Source organism: Bos taurus, chromosome 19 (assembly GCF_002263795.3).
Source record: "Bos taurus isolate L1 Dominette 01449 registration number 42190680 breed Hereford chromosome 19, ARS-UCD2.0, whole genome shotgun sequence".
NCBI lineage: Eukaryota > Metazoa > Chordata > Mammalia > Artiodactyla > Bovidae > Bos > Bos taurus.
In genome coordinates this window covers 18,811,369-18,834,261 of record NC_037346.1, presented here as the reverse complement: position 1 = coordinate 18,834,261, position 22,893 = coordinate 18,811,369, and the positions used below count along the sequence as shown (strand labels likewise).

Here is a 22,893-nt window from a genome sequence, read left to right as displayed (position 1 = left end):
ATGTCAAATGTTCAAATGTCTGTGGACAACTCTCCCTGACAACCTTATCTGATAGACTAATCTTGGTCACTTAGTACTCCTAATCTTGTTTTTTCTTCTACTTAGATTTTAGTGTTGGTATGAGAGCCCTGGGGGGCATGAATACACTTTTCTTCCCTCCTTGTTTTCTGAGCAACTTGAGAAATAGAAGAGGAAAGGTGGAGACCAAACTGTTTATGAAATATATACATGTTTGTGTGTAAATGTATGTCTATTCACAGTGTGAGGTTGGAGACTCAAGGAGCTTGCTTTCTAAATCTCAGAATTAGGCTTCCCTGTTGGCTCTGTGATAAAGAATATGCCTGTAGTGCAAGAGACACAGGAGACTCTAATTCGGTCCCTGGGTTGGAGAGATCTCTGGGAGTAGGAAATGGCAGCCCACTCCAGTATTCTTGCCTGGAAAATCCCATGGACAGAGGAGCCTGGTGCGCCACAGTCCATGGGGTCACAAAGAGCTGGACACGACTGAACACACACACACTACCACCACCACTGCCCCCCACTCAGTGTCAGGCAGTGCTGGTTACGCCCATCTGTAAAGGGAGTCCCCTGACCAACTCTTGGCATGTTGATGCAGCGGAAAATTCTTGTACTCTGTAACAAGCCTGTTCCCAAGTAAAGAAGGATAGAGTTGAGTTGTGTATGTCCAGTTATTATTCTCACTTTTATCAATCTGACTGGCTAAATGAGGATGAAAGGAAGGGAATAAAGGAAGTGTCAGAGATGAGTCTCAGATCTCAGATTTGAGAAACTTGGTATATTGTGGTACTGTTTACTAAGATAGGAAGCATGGTAGGAAGATTATTAATTGCCTTTTAGAAGCACTGACTTTGAAGTGCCTACAAGAAACCCATGTGGAAAAACCAAATAGGCATTTGGATAACACATTTGAACATTCAGATTTGGTAGTTGTGATAGTTTTATATTACTGTGTAACAAACTACTGGAAATATAGTGGCTTAAAACAATTTAAAATTATTATCTCAATTTCTGTGGGTCAGGAATCTGGGCATTGGTTAGTTGGGTTAGGTTTTCACCAGGCTGAAATCAGGGTATTGCTCAGGGCTGTTATCTCATCTGAGACATGGGCTCCTCTTCCAAGCTCACACTGGTTGTTGATAACATTTAGGTCCTTATAGTTGTAGGACTTAGTGAGGCTTTCTGCTCTGAGAGTCCTGTTGCTGATCCCTGCCATGTGGCCTTCTCCACAGCATGGTAGTTTGTTTCTTCAAGGCCAACAGAAAGTGTTTTTACTTCAAATCTCTTTTATGGTTTCCTTGTTTAGGACAGGTTCATCCAGGGTAATACCTTTTTTGATTGTCAACTTATTAGGGACCTTAATTGCATCTGCATAGTCCCTTGTGCCATGACATATAACAGTCATGAAAGAGATATCCCTTTATATTTGCAAGTCCTCACTCTTAAGGAAGAGTATCATACAGTCTGTGTCCACCAAGAAATGGGACTTTTGGGGCAGTCTTAGTCACTATCAGTCATCATAGTAGTAATCAGTAGGATAGTCAATGTATACACAAGATTGCCCAAGAAGAGAATAGAAGAGAGATTAGGAAATAATTTCACAATTATTGGTACTTGGAGGGTACATTTATATATCTTGTATTTATAGCACCTACACCGCTATTTGGTACGTGAAAAGTGAAAGTGTTTAGTGGATCACTTGTATCTGACTCTTTGTGACCACATGGACGGTAGACCACCAGGCTTCTCTGTCCATGGAATTCTCCAGGCAAGCATACTGGAGTGGGTTGCCGTTTCTTACTCCAGGGGATCTTCCTGACCAAGGGATTGAACTCAGGTCTCCCTCATTTCGGGCAGATTCTTTACTATCTGAGCACCAGGGCTCATTTGGTACATAGTGGATATTCAATAAATGTTTGTTGGAATTCTTCCCTGATCTCAGATTTTGTAAAATGTGTAAATTTACATTATGTGCCCTTTTATGTATATAGTGTTTTTTGTTTACATTGTTGTGCAGCCATTACTACCATCCATCCCCGAAACTACCTTATAAAACTGAACTTCTATACCTATCAAACAATAATTCAGCATTCTCCTTTCCCTCCAGCTCCTGGAAACCACCATTACACTTTCTGGTTTTTTATTTTGACTACCTTAAGTACCTTGTCTAAGTGGAATCACACAGTATTTATCTTTTTCTGACTGGTTTACTTCACTTAGCATAATGTTCGCAAAATTCATTCATGTTGTAGCATATTGGAGAATTTCTTTTTCTTTTTAAGGCTGAATAATATTCCATTGTTTGTGTATATCATTTTTACTTATTCTTTCATCTGTCAGTGGACACTTGGGTTCCTTCCATGTTTTAGCTGTTATGAACGTGTTGTTCAGTCGACTCTGTGCGACCCCATGGACTGCAGCACGCCAGGCTTCCCTGTCCTTCACTATCTCCCAGAGTTTGCTTAAACTCATGTCCATTGAATCAGTGATGTCATCCAACTGAAGCTGTTTACCACAGATTGGGACTTGAACCCATGTGGCTGGGGCTCGAACCCAGCCAAAACCCTGCTTGGGACTTGAACCCACGTTGGTTGGGACTCAAACCCAGCTAAAACCCTGCTTGGGATTTGAACCCCCATGGCTGGGACTCAAACCCAGCCAAAACCCATGATACCTGGTTTCAGGATCTAATGAAGCTCAGGTTCTTGATGTCTCATCGCAGAAAGAATTCATTGAGAGACAGAGTGATAGGTAAGAAGTGGATTTATTCAGATACAGAGAGAAGCACATTCCGTAGACAGAGTGTGGGCCATCCCAGAAGGCAAGTGCAGCCCTGAAATTTGGTGTGGTTAGGTTTTATAGGCTGGGTAATTTCACATGCTGATGAGTGGGAGGATTATTCCAGCTATTTTTGGGAAGGGGTGGAGATTTCCAGGATGTGGGCCACTACCCACTCCTTGGTCTTTTGACAGTGCCTGGAGCTGTCACAGCACTGCTCAGTGTGTTGTTTCACTTGCTGATTGAGGATCCGGGTCTAGTCTTTTCTGCCATCTTGGTCCCATTTGGTTCTAATCCATTTTATGTTGTGTCCTTGGGCTATGTCATTCTTTCAAAAGTTGTGCTCTGTTACACAACCATCTCATTCTCTGTTACCGGCTTCTGCCTTCAGTCTTTTCCAGCATTAGTGTCTTTTCCAGTGACTCAACTCTTTGCGTCATGTGGCTAAAGTATTGGAGCTTTGGCATCAGTCCTCCCAATGAATATTCAGGGTTGTTTTTCCTTAGGATTGACTGGTTTGATCTCCTTGCTGTCCAAGGGGCTTAAGAGCTACAAACATGGGTATACACATAACCGTTTGAATCCTGCTTTCCCTTTTTTTTGAGTATATACCCAGAAGTGGAATTGCTGATCATGTTGTAATTCTATTTTTAATTTTTTAGAGGAAATTTCATACTGTTTTCCATATTGACTCTGCCATTTGATATTCTTGTTAGCAGTGTACAGATGTTCCAATTTTACCACATCCTCACCAGCACTTGTTGGTTTTGTGTGTGTGTATTTTGATATTATCCAAGTTAATGGGTTTTGATTTGTATTTCCCTAATGATTAGTGATGTTGAACATCTTTTCATGTGCTTATTGACCATTTGTATATCTTCTCTGAAGTCCTTTGCTCATTTTTTAATTGAGTTACTTTTGTTATTGTTGTATTTTAGGAGCTCTCTGTATAGTCTGGATTAATCCCTTATCAGATACATGATTTGCAGGTTTTCTCCCATTCTGTGGTTCACCTTTTTGCTTTGTGGATAGTGTCTTTTGATGCACAAAATTTTCAAGTTTTCTTGAAGTCCAGTTTATTTTTTTTGTAACCTCTACCTTTGGTGTCATATCCAAGATATCATTAACAGATTCAATGGCAGGAAGCTTTTGTCCTATGTTTTCTTCTAAGTGTTTGTTTTAGGTCTAACATTTGGTTCCTTGATCCATTTTGAGTTACTTTTTGTATATGGGATAGGTAAAGGTCTAATTTCATTCTTTTGCATATGGAGATCATTTTCCCAGTACCAGTTGTTGAAAAGACTGACCTTTCTCCTTTAATTGGTCTTGACAACTTTGTAAAAAATCATTTGATCGTATACAAGAAGGTTTTATTTCTGGGCTGTCTATTCCGTTGGTCTACATGTCTGTCTTCATGCCAGTACCGTGTTGCTTTGATGACTGTAAGTTTATAGTAAATTTTTTTTTTTTAAGTTCTTAAAATAACGTTTACTTCTTAAAAGTTAACATGTGCATAATAGGAAACCAAAACACATAAGCAAAAAACAGTCATTCATAATCACAAGCAGTTTACCGTTTGACATGTCCTTCTAGGTCTCGTTTGTGTATAGTAAAGTTTTGAAATCAAGGAATTTGTTATCTTCCAGATTGTGCATCTTTTTCAATATTGTTTTGGCTATTCAGGGTCCCTTGAGATGCTTATGAATTTTAGAATGTGTTTTTCTGTTTTTGCAAGAATATGCTTAGGATTTTTGACAGAGACTGTGCTAACTTTGTAGATCATTTTGTGTAGTATTGACATTTTAACAGATTAAATCTCCTAATCCATGAACATGAGTTGTTTCCATTTATTTATGTCTTCTTTAATTTGTTTCAGCAGTGTTTTGTAGTTTTCATGGTACAAGTTTTTCACTGCCTTCATTAATTCCTAAGTATTGTATTCTTTTTAATGCTATCTATGTAGTTGTTTTTGTGATTTCAGTTTTCTTTTTTTGGGAGATTTTTGAGTACTGATTCAATCTCTCCTTACCAGTTATAGGTTTATTCAGATCTTCTATTTCTTTAGTGATTTAATCTTGGCAAGTTTTTTTTTTTTTTTTTTAACCATCTTCATCCAGTTCAATTATGAATTGATCCTATAAAGTCTTGGTAAATTTTGTATTTCTAGAAAAATTTCCATTTCATCTAGGTTATCCAATTTTTTGGCATGCAGTTGTTGATAGTACTCTTTAAATCCTTTTCAGTTCTGTAGAATTAGTAGTAAATGTCCCCATTTTCATTTCTGATTTTAGTACTTTGAGTCTTTTCTCTCTTCTCTTGGTTCGTTGAGGTATAAGTTTGTCAATTCTGTTGATCTTTTTGAAGAACCTAACTTGATTTCATTGATTTTCCTCTGTTATTTTTCTATTATTATTTTGTTTATCTGTGCTGTCATTTTATTATTGCTTTCCTTCTAGCTTTGGGTTTCATTTGTTCTTATTTTTTATCTAGTTCCTTAAATTGTAAAGTTAGATGTTAATTGGAAATTTTTCTTGTTTTTAACATAAGCATTTATAGCTATAAATTTCCCCTTAGCACTGCTTTCACTGCATCCCATTAGCTTTGATATGTTGTGTTTTCATTTTTACTTATCTTTATTTTCTAATGTCCCTTGTGAGTTTGTCTTTGGAGCGTTGGTTGTTTAAAAATGTACGTTTGATTTCCACAATTTGGTGAATTTTCCAGTTTTACTTTTCCAGGTTTCCAATTTCATTCCATTGTAGTCAGAGAAGATACCTTGTATATCTCTCTTTTAATTTATTGAGATGTTATTTGTGGGCTTCCTTGGTGGCTCAGACGGTAAAGAATCTGCCTGCAGTGTGGGAGACCTGGATTCGATACCTGGATCGAAGATCCCCTGGGAAGATCCCCTGGAGGCGGGCATGGCAACCCACTCCAATATTCTTGCCTGGAGAATCCCCATGGGGAGCCTGATGGGCAACAACTGAGTGTCTAAGCGCAGCACAGCAGTGGCGGCTCAGTGGTAAAGAATCAGCCTGCCAATGCAGGAGATGCGGGTTTGGATCCCTGGGTTGGAAAGATCTCCTTGAGAAAGAAATGGCAACCTACTTTGCCTGGGAAATCTCATGGACAGAGGAGCCTGGCATGCTATACAGTCCATGAGGTTACAAAAAAGTTGACATGACTTATGCCTAACGAACAACAGTTGTGACCTTACCTATGCTTTAACCTGGAAAATGTCCCATGTACACTTGGAGAAGACTGTGTATTCTGTTGTATATGTATATTTGGTTTCATTGGTTTATTATGTTGTTTGAGTCCTCTATTTTCTGACTTACCTTCTGTCTGGTTGTTTTCTCCACTATTGTGAGTGGAATATTGAAGTCTCCCAACTATTCCTGTAGAACTGTCTATTTCTTCCTTCAGTTCTGTCAGTTTTTGCTTCATGTATTTTGATGGTCTGTCAGCTGTATAAATGTTTATAATCTGTCTTCTTACTGTATTGAACCTTGTATTAACTTATGATGTTCTCCTCTGTAGTCATAACTTTTTTTGTTTATTTGTTTGTTTGTTTGTTTTACTTTTTTTAAAGTCTGCTTTGTGTTACATTGGGTTTCCCTGGTGTCTCAGATGGTAAAGAATCTGCCTGCAATGCCTGAGACCTGGGTTTGATCTCTGGGTTGGGAAGATCCCCTGGAGAAAGAAATAGCAACCCACTCCAGTATTCTTGGGCTACAATCCATGGAATCGCAGCGAGATGGACACAGCTGAGCAGCTAACACTTTGACTTTCACTCAGTGTTTTATTAGTCTAGCCTACCGCTTTTATTTTTTTTAAGCTTACACTCTGTTTGATAACTGTATGGAATATTATTTTCCATTCCTTCATCTTCAGCCTATTTGTGTCTTTGGATGTCGAATGAGTCTCTTTTAGGCAGCTTATGATTGGATCATGTGTTTTTGTCCATTTTGCCAAGTCTCTGTTTTTTGATTGGAGGGTTTAATCTAATTACATTTTAAGTAACTACTGATAAGAGGGGACTCACTGTTGCCATCGTGCTGTTTGTTCTCTATATGCCCTGTAGCTTTTTTAGTCCCGTGTTTCCTACATTACTGTCTTCCTTTGTGTTTACTTTTTGTAGTGAAATGCTTAAATTTCTTTCTTGTTTCCTTTTTGTATATTCTATGGCTGTTTGTGGTTACCAAAGGGATTACATTTAATACCCTAATGTTATAATATTTATTTGTTATAAAGCTCTCTGAATTTTGACAAATGCACAGATTCATGTAATCATCACCATGGTCAAGATACAGGAAGTTTCATTACCCTCCAAAATTCTCTTGTACCGCTTTGGCCATGAGGGGAGGTGGTGGCAAATTCTGAGAGGACATCTGTTGTCTTGCAGAGGAGAGTCCTCTGAATTATCCTCAAACAAGCATGGGGAGTGCTTGCTCTTAGTAAGCAGTAATGGGCCACTCTGTAGACTTAGACCGTTCAGGAGAATTTGGAGATAAAAGATTTGGGGGAGCACCAACCCAGATGTTTCCATTACCCCTGTTGGAGTCTTACTGTTCTTTGTCAAACACAGCTCTGATCTTGGCATAGCAGGCCTGCCTTGTTTGGAAGTTTAACTTTTGGAGCCCAGCAACTGTTCTGGTCTAGATTTCTTTGCCTTCCTCTTGGAGAAGAGACGAGGGCATCTTTGTGTACTTTCAGAGAGGCCTTCTGGCTTTCATACTTAGATTCCAGTTAGCAGTCAGTTACATTTTTGTTATCTTTTCTTGCAGAACTCAAATAGTTTAGTAATATTCTTCCAAACCAGTTGTTTTCGAGGTTACTTTTTCTCCTTCATTGCCAGCTTTAAATTCCTGTCTTAGCACCTACTCCATCTGCCTTGAGAGCCTAGTGCAGGATGTTCATGAAGACGTTCCTTTGGGATCACCACCTGTGAGGAGGGAGAATTGGGCAGATGCAAAATTCAGGTGCAGTGCAGGCCTGGCATCAGATTTGGCCAACCCCTTTGGGGAGCTTTGGCACTAGAATGGGCCCTTTTGAGTTTCCCAGAATCAGGCTGAGGTGTTCAGGCCTTTATATTGCCATACCAGTTAGTTGGATTAGTTAGTATAGGAAGAGTATCATCTGGGCAGCATCATTCTCTGCAGGTGAGGCGAGCCCTGTGGGACTGACTGACAGTTAAGTCCTTTCTGAAGGGGGAGCTGAGCAGTGCCTCAGTATTTACCAAAAATTCCCCTGTATTCACAGGGAGTGAAGAGTTTGTTTTTGTTTTTTTTAGTATTATTAACACATGGATTTAAATATGTGTAGATGTAGCAAAATTTCCATTGACTTAAATATGTATGGGATGATGCACAAATGTATGTAAATATACAGTTCAATAAGTGTTTGCCAAGTAAACACACCAGTGTAACTGCTACACAGATGGGAACTAAAACAATGCTAGCAATCCAGGAGTTCCTCCTTCCCCCTCCTTTTCCTTCTGCTCATTACTTGCTCTTTCCAAGGGTCTCTATTATCTTGACTTGAATTTAACATATTTTTGAATTTGTGTAACATTCATCCATACCAGATCTTTTGTTTGACTTCTTTCAGTATTTGTGAATTTAAGCTTATAATTGTAAGTCATTTATTTCCTTTGCTATAGAGTTTTTCTTTGTTTGAATATACCCTTTTTGAAAACCATTTCTGTTGTTGATAGACATTTGGAGTGTTTCCAGTTTTTGGAAATTATGAAATCATGGCTATAAACGTTTCTGAACATACCTTTTGGTGGACATAGGTACACATTTCTGTTGGGTATATACCTATTGAAGTTATTGAGTACAGTTGGTCTCTGTATCCATGGGTTCCACATTTGTGAATTCAACCAATGCAGATAATTTCTGGGGGAAAAAGTTCCAGAAAGTTCCAAAAAGCAAAACTTGAATTTGCCAAGCAACTGGCAACTATTTACATAGCACTGCATTGTATTTACATGGCATTTATATCATATTAAGTATTATAAGTAATCTAGAGATGATTTAAAGTATACATAAGGATGTGCAAAGTTACCTGGGCTTCCCTGGTGTCTCAGCGGTAAAGAATCTGCCTGAAGTATAGGAGTCCTGCAGGAGATGAGGGTTCAGTCGCTGGGTTGGGAAGATCTCCTGGAGTAGGAAATGGCCACCCACTCTAGTGTTCTTGCCTGGAGAGTCCCATGGACAAAGGAGCCTGGTAGGCCACAGTCCAGGGGGTTGCCAAGACTCTGCTGAGATTGGGTGACTAAACAACAGCAAAGGATGTGCATAGGTGGTGTGCAAGTGGTGTGTTTTACGCAAGGGACTTGAGCGGCACAGATTTCTGTGTCCTCTGGACTCCCAAACCAGTGACCTGTAGATTTGGAGGGATGACTGTATATATATGTTCCATTTTAGTAGATAAAATGGAATTTCAGTCTTCCAAAGTAATTACTGATTTACACTCGTACATTTAATGTACAAAAGTTCCAGTTGCTGTGGTTTTCCCTGTTTATTTAGAATGTTACCTTCTTGGCTGTATAATTAAGAACTGGCTGTACTTAGGAGGGTTCTTCTTTCTTTTAAAAGGTTCTGTACTCTAATTTTTTGTCTTCTGAAGCTGTGAGATTTTTGAATTTCTATTCTGCTTTTCAGAAGTTCTGGTTTAGCTTTTTTACCCTTTTCCACCCAATTACGCATTTGAGACTCCCTCATGTTTTCAGTTTTGTCACTCCAGCACTCAGTGACAACCAAAATCTCTGATTTTGGTTCCTCTTTCCTTCCTTCCACAGAGGTACTTGCTTGGGAAAGGCATATTTCTGAGTCTCTCTCTCTCTCTTTTTTTTTTTTTTGGCCCAGATTCTGCGAATGCCCCAGTGGGAGGTGGTGGGGGGCTGTGGAAACAGCTGCAAAAGATCACCTTACCTCCACATAGTTCACCGTTTTTTTTTTGAAGCTTAGCCTCTCTAGACCTCATTCCTTCAGTAGCTCTCTAAAATCTTGAAACAGTTGATTTTTTTATCTTTTTTGTGTGCGAGTTAGGGGGAAGTAGGGGTTATTTTGCTGTGAAGTACTCTACCTTACATGGAAGCAGAAGTATGAATTAAAGCATATTTGATTTTTAAATAATTTAAAATTGTTGTCCATAGTGTTCAAATTATTCCCTTTTTGACCAGTGGAAGCCTTCTCAAAATACATTCCTTAGTCTTTTTTGACTGGACCTTTTGACAGCTTTCTTTGGCAGCTTTCTTGCTATTTGGTATCACAAGGTATTGCAGGTTTACCACGTACCTTTTTGCTTCAGATGTGGAATCAGCTGTTTTCTGAAGGGGTCCTGATTCCTTTGACCAGGAAATGGTATCTCAAGATCATTACTACAGGGTCGAACATTGTTTCTAGGCATTTTTAGCAAACAAAGGTAGAAAAACATATTTCATTTTCTTCATACAAGATGAACTATAGTAAGAATTGATATATCAATATATACCTTCAATTCCAGTTCAAGACTACAGGGTTTTTACTTTACTATTCCTCTCCCATGCTGAGAGTCTCAGTTTTTAGTAACACCAATAATGATAGAATTAAAATATCACCTAATCACTCATTTCCTTAATCTCACAATATGTACAGAATCAAAATTTATCTTCATTTTCTTTGTCCCAAGAGTATATTCCATTATGAATGTATAGTCAACCTAATATGATTTAAAATAACTTAGAATAGTTCTTCTGTTCATGATTATGCCAATAAAAGCTTAGATATGAATTTCAGTTTATTTTTTTATTCTTTTATTTTTTAGTATTTTAATTTAATTTTGTTTACATAAATTACATAATTTAAAAATAAAATGTACAAAAAACAGGAAATGTAGATTCTGTCCTTGTCACCTTTATTTTCTTTCGTTTCCTAAAGATAACCGCTTAAAAGCTTTTGTATTTCGTCTTTCTGTTATTGTATGTGTGAAGATTTGTGTATGTGTGTTTATTTCTCCTCCTCCCTCCTAGATGAATGGTAGCATACTGTATATCCTTTTCTTCATCCTGTTTTTTCAACTTAAAGGTATATCCTGGAGACTGTTCCATAGTTTGATGAATTTTGACTCATTTTTGTTATTTTTTAAATGTTACGTTTATACAAGTCTTTTATTTAAGTCATTTAAATTCTGTGGTCTGTGTTATTTGCTTTCTCAGCATATATTTTGGTGTTTCAGGAGGTTTGTGTATTAGGGTTCAGTTGGGGAAGCCAATTGTGTGATGGGGAAAGCGACTTATTATGGAAATTAGACCATGTACAATTTTGAGAGGACTTGTGAGGTGAAAATCTAGAAGGAGGAGTTGGAAGATCAGAGAAAAGGAGTCACTAACCAGATCCTCTAAATCAGTGGCAATGGATAGACCAGTTGGAGATTTTAGGGAAATCTGAGAAGCTGCTGTGGTGGGACTGTGTGGGAGAAACTTAAGGTGAGCCACGTGGAAAGCTCTTGCTGCGTTTCTTTACCCACGGTGTAGATTTTCACCTAAGCATCTGGTGGTAGGCTTGTGCCACTGCTCACCCAAGACAAACCAGCAATTTTTTTTTTTTCTGTTGGTTATTTTTATATTGATGTCTTTGTATAGTACTCTAATTCCCTCCCTTTTTTGGGAGGGGAAGTTGTTAAACAGTGGTTTTCTTCTATAAGCAGTACTGAAGTTAGCTAGTAACCTATTCTCATCTCCTTCTCAGCCAGTGTTTGGTTTAAAATAATGTCCTTTTACTCTTAGTACCATAAGGCAGTCCGTATACCAAGAGTATTCTTTTTTGTGTATTCTCACTGCCCTTTCCCAGTTTTGATAACTGTACCATATCTATACTGTCATTACATTTAGCAGTTACATAGTGTGTTTTCTCCCTTATTATCATTATTTATTTTCAGTTCTTTTAGTAGATACATATTTAATGGTCCCTCATAGTGTAGATGTGTCTTCTGTTATTTTGGTTGACTGAAGCATATTGTCTAGTAGATTTCTCAGGAAAGGCTCAAGGGAACCATATTTCCTGGGTTCATGCAATTCATAACAGTTTGATTATCATCATTTTACTTGGAAGTCAGTTTGCCTGCATGTAAAATCCTTGGTTTACTTTATCTTCTCTTAAGAAACTTAAAATGTTATTTCATTTTCTCATTAGCATATAGTATTGTCAAAGTCTGAGGACAGTCTGGTTTTTGTTTTTTGTGTAAATGACTTTCTGCCTGAATGTTCAAAGGATTTTTTGTTTGTTTGTTTCTTATTCACAGAAGATCAATAGTTTTACTAAAATATGACCTGGTATTGGTCATTCTGGGTTAGTTTTTTCACGTATGTGGTGTGCCCTTTATATAGTTTGAAATATTTAAAAAAATTATCAGCAAACTTTCCTTGAATTCGTTTGTAATATCCTTTCTACTCCATTGATTTCATTTCCTTCTTTGAGAACTCCTGTTATACCTGTGTTGGATCTTGTTTGCCCGTTTTCTCTGTCATTGTATTGTAAATTCCCATCTCATTTTCCTTATTTTTTTGAATATTAGAATTTTCCTCCTGTTTACCTTTTTCTCTTAAAGCATTATATTTTCTTTTATTTACTCAATATCTCTGGTTAGTCTTCACTTCTGAAATGATTTTTTTCTAATTCTTTTCTGAATTTTGTCAATTAATTTGTAATTCTAATTTATTTCACATCTTTAGTCATTTAAAAACTTCTCTTGGCTCATTTTGAATTAATAATTTACAGTTTCATCTGTTGGTGAACATATCTTTTTGGCATGTTTTCATTTTCTGTAGTAATGCTATTCTGTCTCTTATTCTTTTTTTCTCAAAATAGTTTCACATATGACTTGACTACAGTGTTTTCTGTTGCTCATTTTTATGTGAAATTAATTTTCCTGAGTTGTTAGGAGAGAAATGTGGGCCAGTATAGCTTTCTATCTTCATGGCTCTGGAGTGCTTCTGTTGCTTTCATGAAATTAAACAAATACATCATCTCATTCTTTGTAAGCTCTCTTGGCTTTCTTCTCTTTTCCGCCTTCTATTGGGATCTTTTTCCTTTGCCCCTGTTGGTCTTATTGTTTTCAATTTGGAGTATATCTCAGTACTTTCTTCTCAATGTGGTCTTCATCCTGGAAGGGGGTGTTTCTTTAGCTGGTTAGTTTAGAACTGTGCTGTTCAGTGAGTACATGGCTACTTAATGTTAAGTTTAAGTAAAATAAATTTAAATAAACATTTGATTCCTTATTTGCATTAGCCATGTAACAGATGCTTAAGCTTAGTAGCCATATGTGGCTAGTGACTACTATAATGAGCATTATTAATACAGTGTAATAGCCTCACCACAGAAAGTTCTATTAGTGATGGTTTAAAGTGTGCTTTCTTCTTTTCACAGTTTATTATAGACTTTTTGCACACAAGTGCCAATTGCTGTGTGCAACCCCCCCCCGTGTTTTAGCTAAGCTCTAAACTTGTCCTGCTGTACATCTCATTGAGGATGTAGTACAATTTTGGGATTTTCCTCTTGTCAGTTCAGTTTAGTCGCTCGGTCGTGTCTGACTCTTGTGACCCCATGAACCGCAGCACGCAGGCCTCCCTGTTTATCACCAACTCCTGGAGCCTACGCAAACCCATTGAGTCAGTGATGCCATCCAACCATCTCATCCTCTGTCATCCCCTTCTCCTCCTGCCCTCAATCTTTCCCAGCATGTCTTTTCAAATGAGTCAGCTCTTCGCATCAGATGGCCGAAGTATTGGAGTTTCAGCTTCAGCATCAGTCCTTCCAATGAGTATTCAGGACTGATTTCCTTTAGGATGGACTGGTTGGATCTCCTTGCAGTCCAGGAGACTCTCAAGAGTCTTCTCCAGCACCACAGTTCAAAAGCATCAATTCTTTGGTGCTCAGCTTTCTTTATAGTCCAACTCTCACATCCATACATGACTACTGGAAAAAGCATAGCCTTGACTAGGTGGACCTTTTTTGGCAAAGTAATAGCTCTGCTTTTTAATATGCTGTCTAGGTTGGCCATAACTTTTCTTCCAAGGAGTAAGCGTCTCTTAATTTCATGGCTGCAGTCACCATCCACAGTGATTTTGGAGCCCAAGAAAATAAAGTCTGTCACTGTTTCCTTATCTATTTGCCATGAAGTGATGGGACCAGATGCCATGATCTTAGTTTTCTGAATGTTGAGCTTTAAAGCCAACTTTTTCACTCTCCTCTTTCACTTTCATCAAGAGACTCTTTATTTCTTCACTTTCTGCCATAAGGGTGGTGTCATCTGCATATCTGAGGTTATTGATATTTCTCCCAGCAATCTTGATTCCAGCTTGTGCTTCATCCAGTCCAGTATTTCTCATGATGCACTCTGCATATACGTTAAATAAGCAGGGTGACAGTATAAAGCCTTCACGTACTCCTTTCCCTATTTGGAACCAGTCTGTTGTTTCATGTCCAGTTGTAAGTATTGCTTCTTGACTGGAACACATTTCTCAGGAGACAGGTCAGGTGGTCTGGTATTCTCATCTCTTTTAGAATTTTCCAAAGTTTGTTGTGATCCACACAGTCAAAGCCTTTGGCATAGTCAATAAAGCAGAAGTACATGTTTTTCTGGAACTATCTTGCTTTCTCAGTGATCCAACGGATATTTTTCAATTTGATCTCTAGTTCCTCTGCCTTTTCTAAATCCAGCTTGAACATCTGGAAGTTCATGGTTCACGTACTGTTAAAGCCTGGCTTGGAGAATTTTGAGCGTTACTTTGCTTGCGTGTGAGATGAGTGCAATTGTGTGGTAGTTTGGGCATTCTTTGGCATTGCCTTTCTTTGGGATTGGAATGAAAACTGACCTTTTCCAGTCCTGTGGCCACTGCTGAGTTTCCCAAATTTGCTGGCATATTGAGTGCAGCGCTTTTACAGCATCATCTCTTAGGATTTGAAATAGCTCAACTGGAATGCCATCACCTCCACTAGCTTTGTTCATAGTGATGCTTCCTAAGGCCCATTTGACTTTGCATTCCAGAATGTCTGGCTCTAGGTGAGTGATCACACCAAGGTGATTATCTGGGTTGTGAAGATCTTTTTTGTGTAGTTCTTCTGTGTATTCTTGCCACCTTTTCTTAATATCTTGTGCTTCTGTTAGGCCCATACCATTTCTGTCCTTTATTGTGCCCATCTTTGCATGAAACATTCCCTCGGTGCCTCTAATTTTCTTGATGAGATCTCTAGTCTTTCCCATTCTATTGTTTTCCTGTATTTCTTTGCATTGATCGCTGAGGAAGGCTTTTCTTATCTCTCCTTGCTATTTGGAACTCTGCATTCAAATGAGTATATCTTTCCTTTTCTCCTTTGCCTTTCACGTCTCTTCTTTTCACAGCTATTGTGAGGCCTCCTCAGACAACCATTTTGCCTTTTTGCATTATCAATATGTATGATCCTATTTCCATTTTCTTAATTGTTCTGTTTTTTGTTTTTTTTAGTAGGTCTTTCCCTTCTCTTGTGTTTCCTGCCTAGAGAAGTTCCTTTAGCACTTGTTGTAAGGCTGATTTGGTGGTGCTGAATTCTCTTAACTTTTGCTTGTTTGGAAAGGTTTTGATTTCTCCATCAAATCTGAAGGAGAGTCTTGTTGGGTTGAGTATTCTTGGTTGTAGGTTCTTTGCTTTCATCACTTTAAATATATGGTGCCATTCCCTTCTGGCTTGTTGAAAAATTGGCTGATAACCTGATGGTAGTTCCCTTGTATGTTATTTGTTGTTTTTCCCTTGTTGCTTTTAGTATTATCTTTGTCTTTAATTTTTTGTCAGTTTGATTACTATGCGTCTCCATGTGTTCCTCCTTGGCGTTATCCTGACTGCAACTCTCTGTGCTTCCTGCACTTGGTTGACTATTTCCTTTCCCATGTTAGGGAAGTTTTCAGTGATTATCTCTTCAAACATCATTTAGTATTTCTTTGCCGTCAAGTTAGTCAAATTATTAACTGACCAAGAAAATTTGGACATGCCACTTGGTCTCTTTCCACTTTTTGTTGCACCATTTTAAAAAGGAGGAAGCTGGACTCAGGTTTGCTTTTTCACGGGGGAACTTCATCAGTGTTCTCTGTTAGTGTTAGCAGGATCTAATATTTAAACAGTACATGTATTTGTGATGCTTTCAATACAGAATGCTGCTCTTAAACTGAGTAGAAATGAACTTTTTTGTAGTGCAAATTGGTTCATTCTCAGGTAAGTGTGGTCCCCTTAAAGGATACTTTTTTCCATGAGATCTATCTTTTTGTCTGTCACTCCCTCAACTGTGTACCTGAGGGTGATTATCTTACTTGAGTCAGTTTTACTATGTATATTGTAGGCTATACAGTTTGTTTTGTTTTCTGAACAATCTGGAGTTATTTGCCATTATTGACTAGAGGTCTAAGGCGTAGATTTTCTTGATCTATTGTTTTTTTAATGCTTGAGTTCAATATATAAGGGAAAAGATTGTTTGCATTTTCTTGCAGACATTTTTCTCTGAAATAATTTTTAGCTTCATTGAAGTAGCTCTATTTATGTGAGTCACCATTCTGTCTTATATAGTGCTGGGTAAACATTTAATTTTGTAGATAAAGATTTATGACTTCTAGAAAGCTGAAAAAATGGAAATTTCTACAGAATTTTAGATTTGCTATAAATTTCTTTATATATTGAAAATTGGAGTTTTTAAGCTACAAATATATGTAATTGTGGTTGATAAAATGTTCCTAAAAATCTCATGATTTTTCAGTGAGAAATAGATTTCTCATTAGTCATTTTAAAATGTAAGTTTATGTGTTGTTTTTGTTTGTTCCCTCAGCTTCCAATAAAAACAGGACAGCAGAACACACATACCAAAGTCAGCACTGAGCACAACAAGGAATGTCTTATCAATATTTCCAAATACAAGTTTTCTTTGGTTATAAGTGGCCTCACCACTATCTTAAAGAATGTTAACAATATGGTGAGTATTTGCATTACTGTTTTATGGGGGAATTTGGTTTGTTTTCTATTTTAAAATTTGGAGCAACGTATTTTGAAGTAAGTAAAGTCATTTTCTGTGGACTCTGGATGTAAAGATTTATCTTAATTTGTGGATAAGTGCAGATAACCTTTTAACTTTCTTTTTAGATTTTAATTCTTTTGTTTTAGATGCTTGTCTTATTTGTGACTCTATCTACTGTTCGATTTTTCTGAAATTAGAATTTCATACAGATTTTGTCATATGTGAATTGACTATAATAATCTATTTAAATCTTTTCCTTAGCTTGTCATTTGAATATTTACATATCAGATTGTCCTAGTCCGAAGGAGTTGGTAAATAAAATATGACTTTGTAGTCCTAAAATGTGAAATTGCTTTTGTGAAGATACTGTTTATTTCCTTCCTCCTGTAACCTGTGGCAGATTCCATTGTAGAGAGTCTGTGTGGAAATAGTTTTCCTCAGATACCAGTTTCATCAAGTATTTCCACTGTTAAAAGCTCATGATGGCTTCTTTTATTCCTTGTTTTATAAAATTTGTTTACATTCCCTAGACTTCAGCATCCTCCTGCTGTTTTCTCTGTGTCCCTTTGAACATATTATCAATATTTTTCCTGTCTCTGTCGGGTGGTTCTTTCCTCTGTGTCAATTCCTATCTAAAATCTGCTTCATACTCAGTTCGGAACAGCCGATCTGGATACATCTTGATTAACTCCCAAACTGCTCAGCTTGTTTTGAGCACTTAAAACCACAATTTTTATTGTTTGTATTGAGCAATGAAACTGATTTTTGGTTGTAGATTGTGAAAATCAGTAAGTACCATTTTCATAGTCATATCATCTTTGGTGTGTTTTCTTTCTAAAAAGTTGATTGGAAAATATCCCAGAGTTACAAAATTGGTAAACTGGAGGTGCGGTCAGTCCTTTGCTTTACAAAGATATTTTCTCTTTATGGAAAAAAAAATAAGATTTTCTGAAAAACGCAGAACTTTTTATAAACATGTATAGTGCTTTACAGAAATACATTTAAGATTTTATGGAGCTATTCTGTTAAACACAGTGTGTGGGTCATAGTGATAGGATCTTGCTTATATAAATAAGTGGACATGTTTCCAGTTAGATTGAAAATGTTTTAGTATTTGGACCTTTCTTTTAAAAATGAAAACAGTATTGCAATATTGGCATTCATTTCGTGCTTATTGAGTAAATTAAGTTATGGAAGCCATAATCTCTTATTGGTAAATAACATAGTGAGTGCTTAAGACTTAATGTAATTGATGTTACAGCATTTTGTTGCTATTAGAGTTTAGGCTTTGATTTTTTGATTATTTTGCGGCATCAAAGTGTGGTTAAATGTTTAACATTCTAGTAAAGATCTGTATATCTAAATCCTATATATTTAAAAAATATTGTTCAAACCTAAATTGTACTTAAAAACTAGCAGAACATGGGACTTTCCTAATGTTACCATTTCTTTAATGGTGTTCATTTCAAAGTACATTTACTACATATTTTAAAAGTGTAAATTAGAGTATCTTTTACTGTGGCAGACTAATGGCAGATTGTAGTAAATTCCAGCATTTATGTTTGCCTGAGAATTAATTTTGTGTGAGCATTAGGATAAAATCAGAAATAATAGATTTAAATATAGTATAATCTGGGAGATAAAATAGCAGACTGTTGATTTTCTTGATCCTTAGTCCCTCATTTTTCAGACGTGTGCTGATTTGTGGTGCGGAGTAGTAACCAACTTTTATGTTCTGAATATCTTTTCTTTTAGAGAATATTTGGAGAAGCTGCTGAAAAAAATTTGTATCTCTCTCAGTTGATTATATTGGATACACTGGAAAAATGTCTTGCTGGGGTAAGTGAATCTGTTCTTGAATAGGCATGTTTTATGAGTTCAGTTTTGAGAATGATCTGATGTACTGAATGAAGCATAGATGTGGACAAGGAGAAGAGTCAAGCTCCTAAAACATGAAAATGAATTTTGTTAGCAGAGCTGAAGGGTAGCATAGAGAAGTTTTCAAGAAAAAATTATATTCTTATCTTTTGTAAATTAAATGTTGATTATTTATAAGTAACAAATTTTATATTTATAAAGTTAAGTTGGAGTCATATCTCTCAGGTTGTTTAGAAAAGATTTTATAGAAAAGTCACTATTTCATTTAATTAATTTCTCCAGTGGTTAGGCCTGTGGCATTGCTTGGCTGTCAAAAAATGTGATGTTAAAAACCATGAGAATCTTATTTTCCCCTGTATGAATCTGATTTTAATATTTTACTTTAAAAATTTATGATAAAGAGAACTTAAATTTAAGCTGTTATATTGCTGATAGATCCTACCTTAAAAACACTTTTTATGTAAATATGAATATATAAAATAGATACGTGGAGGAGTATGTGGGTGTGTTAGTCACCCAGTTGTGTCCGACTCTTTGTGACCACATAGACTGTAGTTCACCAGGCTCCTCTGTCAATGGAATTCTCCTTGCAAGAATACTGGAATGGGTTGCCATTCCCTTCTCCAAGAGATCTTCCCAGCCCAGAGATTGAATCCTGGTCTCCTGCTTTGCAGGCAGATTCTTTACCATCTGAGCTACCGGGGAAGACCATGTGGAGGAATAGTTGAATACAAAACAGTTGTTTCTCATGTTTCCTGTAAATAGTTATCTCAGAGTTTTCAACCATGACTTAATTAGAATTTTTTCAAGAAGATTGGTTGTATAGACCATAGTGTTTCTATATTTGAACAGCTTTAACTCTTCCTGGAAAATAGTAGGAGTTTATATAAATATATAAATTTTATATTTATTTTAAAAATTATTTTACATTTATTCATATTAAATTTTATATTAATACTTTAATACCTCCATTTTAAAGATCTGTCTCTTCAATATGTATTGGGGTTAATTTATTTCTTAGAAGATTATAGTCTCCCTTCCTTTGACCTATCTTTTGCTTTTATTCTAAATTGCTTCTCTCTTTCACATGTTAAAGTTGTTCTCTATCGTAAACCTAGATAAGAAAGGACTTTGACATATGAGCACTGATACGTAGAGAAGAGAGAAAACAGTCACAAATGTTTAAGGAATGTGTAGGACAAGGAGTTGGACAATACATACACTTCACACAACGATAGATCCTTAGGGAAGAGAACTATTTTAGACGATAGGCCACAAAACCTAAGCATGGTGTTTTAAATTCTTTTATTGACCCTTACCCATATTCCTAAATTGTGAGATAATGCTTATAAATTTTCTACTTAAATTGGGGGTGAGCTAATTTTGTTTTAGCTTTGTGTTGTCTCTTAATTTGTGATGAGCTGTCATTCATTTATAAAACGGGGTAGAAGAGCAAAAAACCTGTTAAATGTTTAACAGAATGATGAAAGTTTGAAGGTACATGATTATTTTTTTTTTTAACTTCTCTTGAATCAATTTTTTGTAGTGGTCTTACTACTTTGTAGTTACCAATACATCTCTGACACCCATGTTTGAATGGAAGTATGCTGGTTTATTGCCTCTTCAGTTCTACATCTTTTCTCCATTAACATTTATAATCAAGAGGTACTGGTAAATGTATTTTGGAGAATGATCACTGATATCATTGGCCCCAGTTTAATGTTATACTCTTTGGAGATAGCCAAAATGAAGCTCTACTAAGTGGACATGGTATAACTTACATAATCCATAAAATAGACATTAACTTGCTTTGCTCTACTATTGAAAATGTGTAATTTTTTCATTAAATTTATAATTAAAAATAGTATTGTTCATATTATTGAACAGTTGTGTTTTTCTGGATTGCCTTCATTGACTCTCTTGATTTTCCTTTTTATTTATTTTTTTTTAATTAACTTTTTTTTTTTTTAAGTAGGTCCTTGCTGGTTATTTATTTTCCTTTTTAGATCAAATTAAGTTGAGGCTTAAAAACTGGTCCCTATAAATACATGTTTATCATATTAGTAGTTGAAATAGCTAAATGAAAGTGAACAGATACTTAACAATATTATGATTAAAACCAAAATTTTATGAGTAAAATTTTGTAGACTGAAGAATCTTAAGTATTTTTGTTCCTGTATATATGACCATTGGGTTTCCCAGGTGGCTCTAGTGGTGAAGAACTGGCCTGCCAATGGAGGAGACCTAAGAGACGTGGGTTCAATCCCTAGGCTGGGAAGATTCCATGGAAGAGGACATGGCAATCCACTCCAGTATTCTTGCCTGGAGAATCCCACGGACAGAAGAGCCTGCCAGGCTACAGTCCATAGAGTCGTAGAGTCATCCTGAGGCGACAGCACACTCGCACGCACACATGCATATGACCATTATTCAAAACTTGAATGCTTCTAGGGCTTCCCTGCGGAGAAGGCAATGGCACCCCACTCCAGTACTCTTGCCTGGAAAATCCCATGGACAGAGGAGCCTGGTAGGCTGCAGTCCATGGGGTCGCTAAGAGTCAGACACGACTGAGCGACTTCTCTTTCACCTTTCACTTTCATGCATTGGAGAAGGAAATGGCAACCCATTCCAGTGTTCTTGCCTGGAAAATCCCAGGGACGGTGGAGCCTGATGGGCTGCCATCTATGGGGTTGCACAGAGTTGGACACAACTGAAGCGACTTAGCAGCAGCAACAGCAGGGCTTCCCTGATAGCTCAGTTGGTAAAGAATCCACCTGCAATGAAGGAGACCTTGGTTTGATTCCTGGGTTGGGAAGATCTGCTGGAGAAGGGGTATGCTACCCACTCTAGTATCTATGGACTTCCCTTGTGGCTCAGCTGGTCAAGAATCCACCTGCAATGTGGGAGACCTGGGCTCTATCCCTGGATTGGGAAGATCCCCTGGAGAAGGGAAAGGCTACCCACTCCAGTATGCTGACCTGGAGAATTCCATGGACCGTATAGTCCATGGGGTCGCAAAGAGTGAGCAGATTCCACTTCACTTCACATACCTTTTATTTGTTTATTAATTGGACTTAGTGTCAACGTCTGGTTGGTTTGGTTAGTGTATAAATAAGAGCATTGTAACTCAAATTTTGAAGTTTTTAAAAATATTTTGTGATATCTATTTACTTTTCATGTATTTCAATGTATTTGCATCTGAAAGCTTTTGGAATGCAATTACAGATTTGAACATAGCACAGTTACAGAAATTTGTTGTCATCTTGCTTGGCATTATCAAAATTGTCATTCATATAAGGATACTAAGCCATTAGGTAAAATATTGGTGTGGAATAGTATATTTTTAGGGTAGCTTATTCATTGGTTGTTTTGTTAATTGTAGAGTAGATTTACTTTACAAAGTAGAGATCTTAGTGTTAACACCAAAGATATCATTTACAGAGAGACCACCTGCATATGTACTCCTGATATGATGTAATATGAACTGTAATGAATTTTGCTTAGTGTTTAACCTGAATCTAATAAGACCATTAGGTTTAGATTCCAGCCTAACAGAAAATGTAGCAACTAGAAGAGCAAGTTACATCACTAAGACATAATCAGATCAGTAATATAGAACATTTTATGAGGCAACTGATCTGTTTTCTTAAAAAGGTCAATGTTATGGAAAATAAAAATGATGTACATAGAGTGTGAGGGGAAATACTTTGAGGAGAAAGAGACTAAAGGAATGTAACAGTCATGCTGCAGTCAAACCTTTTTTGGATCCTGGTTGAGTAAAATTCGAACAGCTATGAAAGGCATTCAGTGGGGCAGTGGGGAAATTTGGATATGAATTGGCTATTAGCTGATATGAGGGAATTTTTTACTTTTCCTAGTATGACGATTGCATTGAAGTTGGAGAATTTTCTTGTATTTAAGTGATACTAAAGTAAGGTAGATTTAAAGTTATGGTGTTTGTAATTTATTTTGAAATGGTTAAACCAAAACAAAATTATTTGCAGTAAGTAATACCTGTCTGTCTTGGTCAGTCTGCCCAAAGGTAGATGTGATTGTCCACCCTGGAATTAATTTGGGTGTTGAGACAGATGAATAAATGTGCTCACCAGTGTATATGAATAAAGTTTATTTAGGACTCATAGTAAACTAGGATTCCCAGGAGTGGGAGAGCTTACTAAGGGGAACAAATATGGGAACA

The 22,893-nt window shown here is 36.9% G+C and overlaps 1 protein-coding gene across 7 annotated transcripts in view; it reads left to right on the top strand.

The window, feature by feature from the left end:
* Nucleotides 1–22,893, top strand: part of NF1 (neurofibromin 1) — a 273,622-nt gene that overhangs the window by 55,924 nt on the left and 194,805 nt on the right. For all 7 annotated transcript variants that reach the window (XM_059877703.1, XM_059877699.1, XM_059877700.1 and 4 more), the window contains 2 exons: nt 16,632–16,775; nt 18,573–18,656. In XM_059877703.1, coding sequence (XP_059733686.1) covers nt 16,632–16,775; nt 18,573–18,656 — 228 coding nt within the window. The remainder of the gene's footprint in view (nt 1–16,631; nt 16,776–18,572; nt 18,657–22,893) is intronic.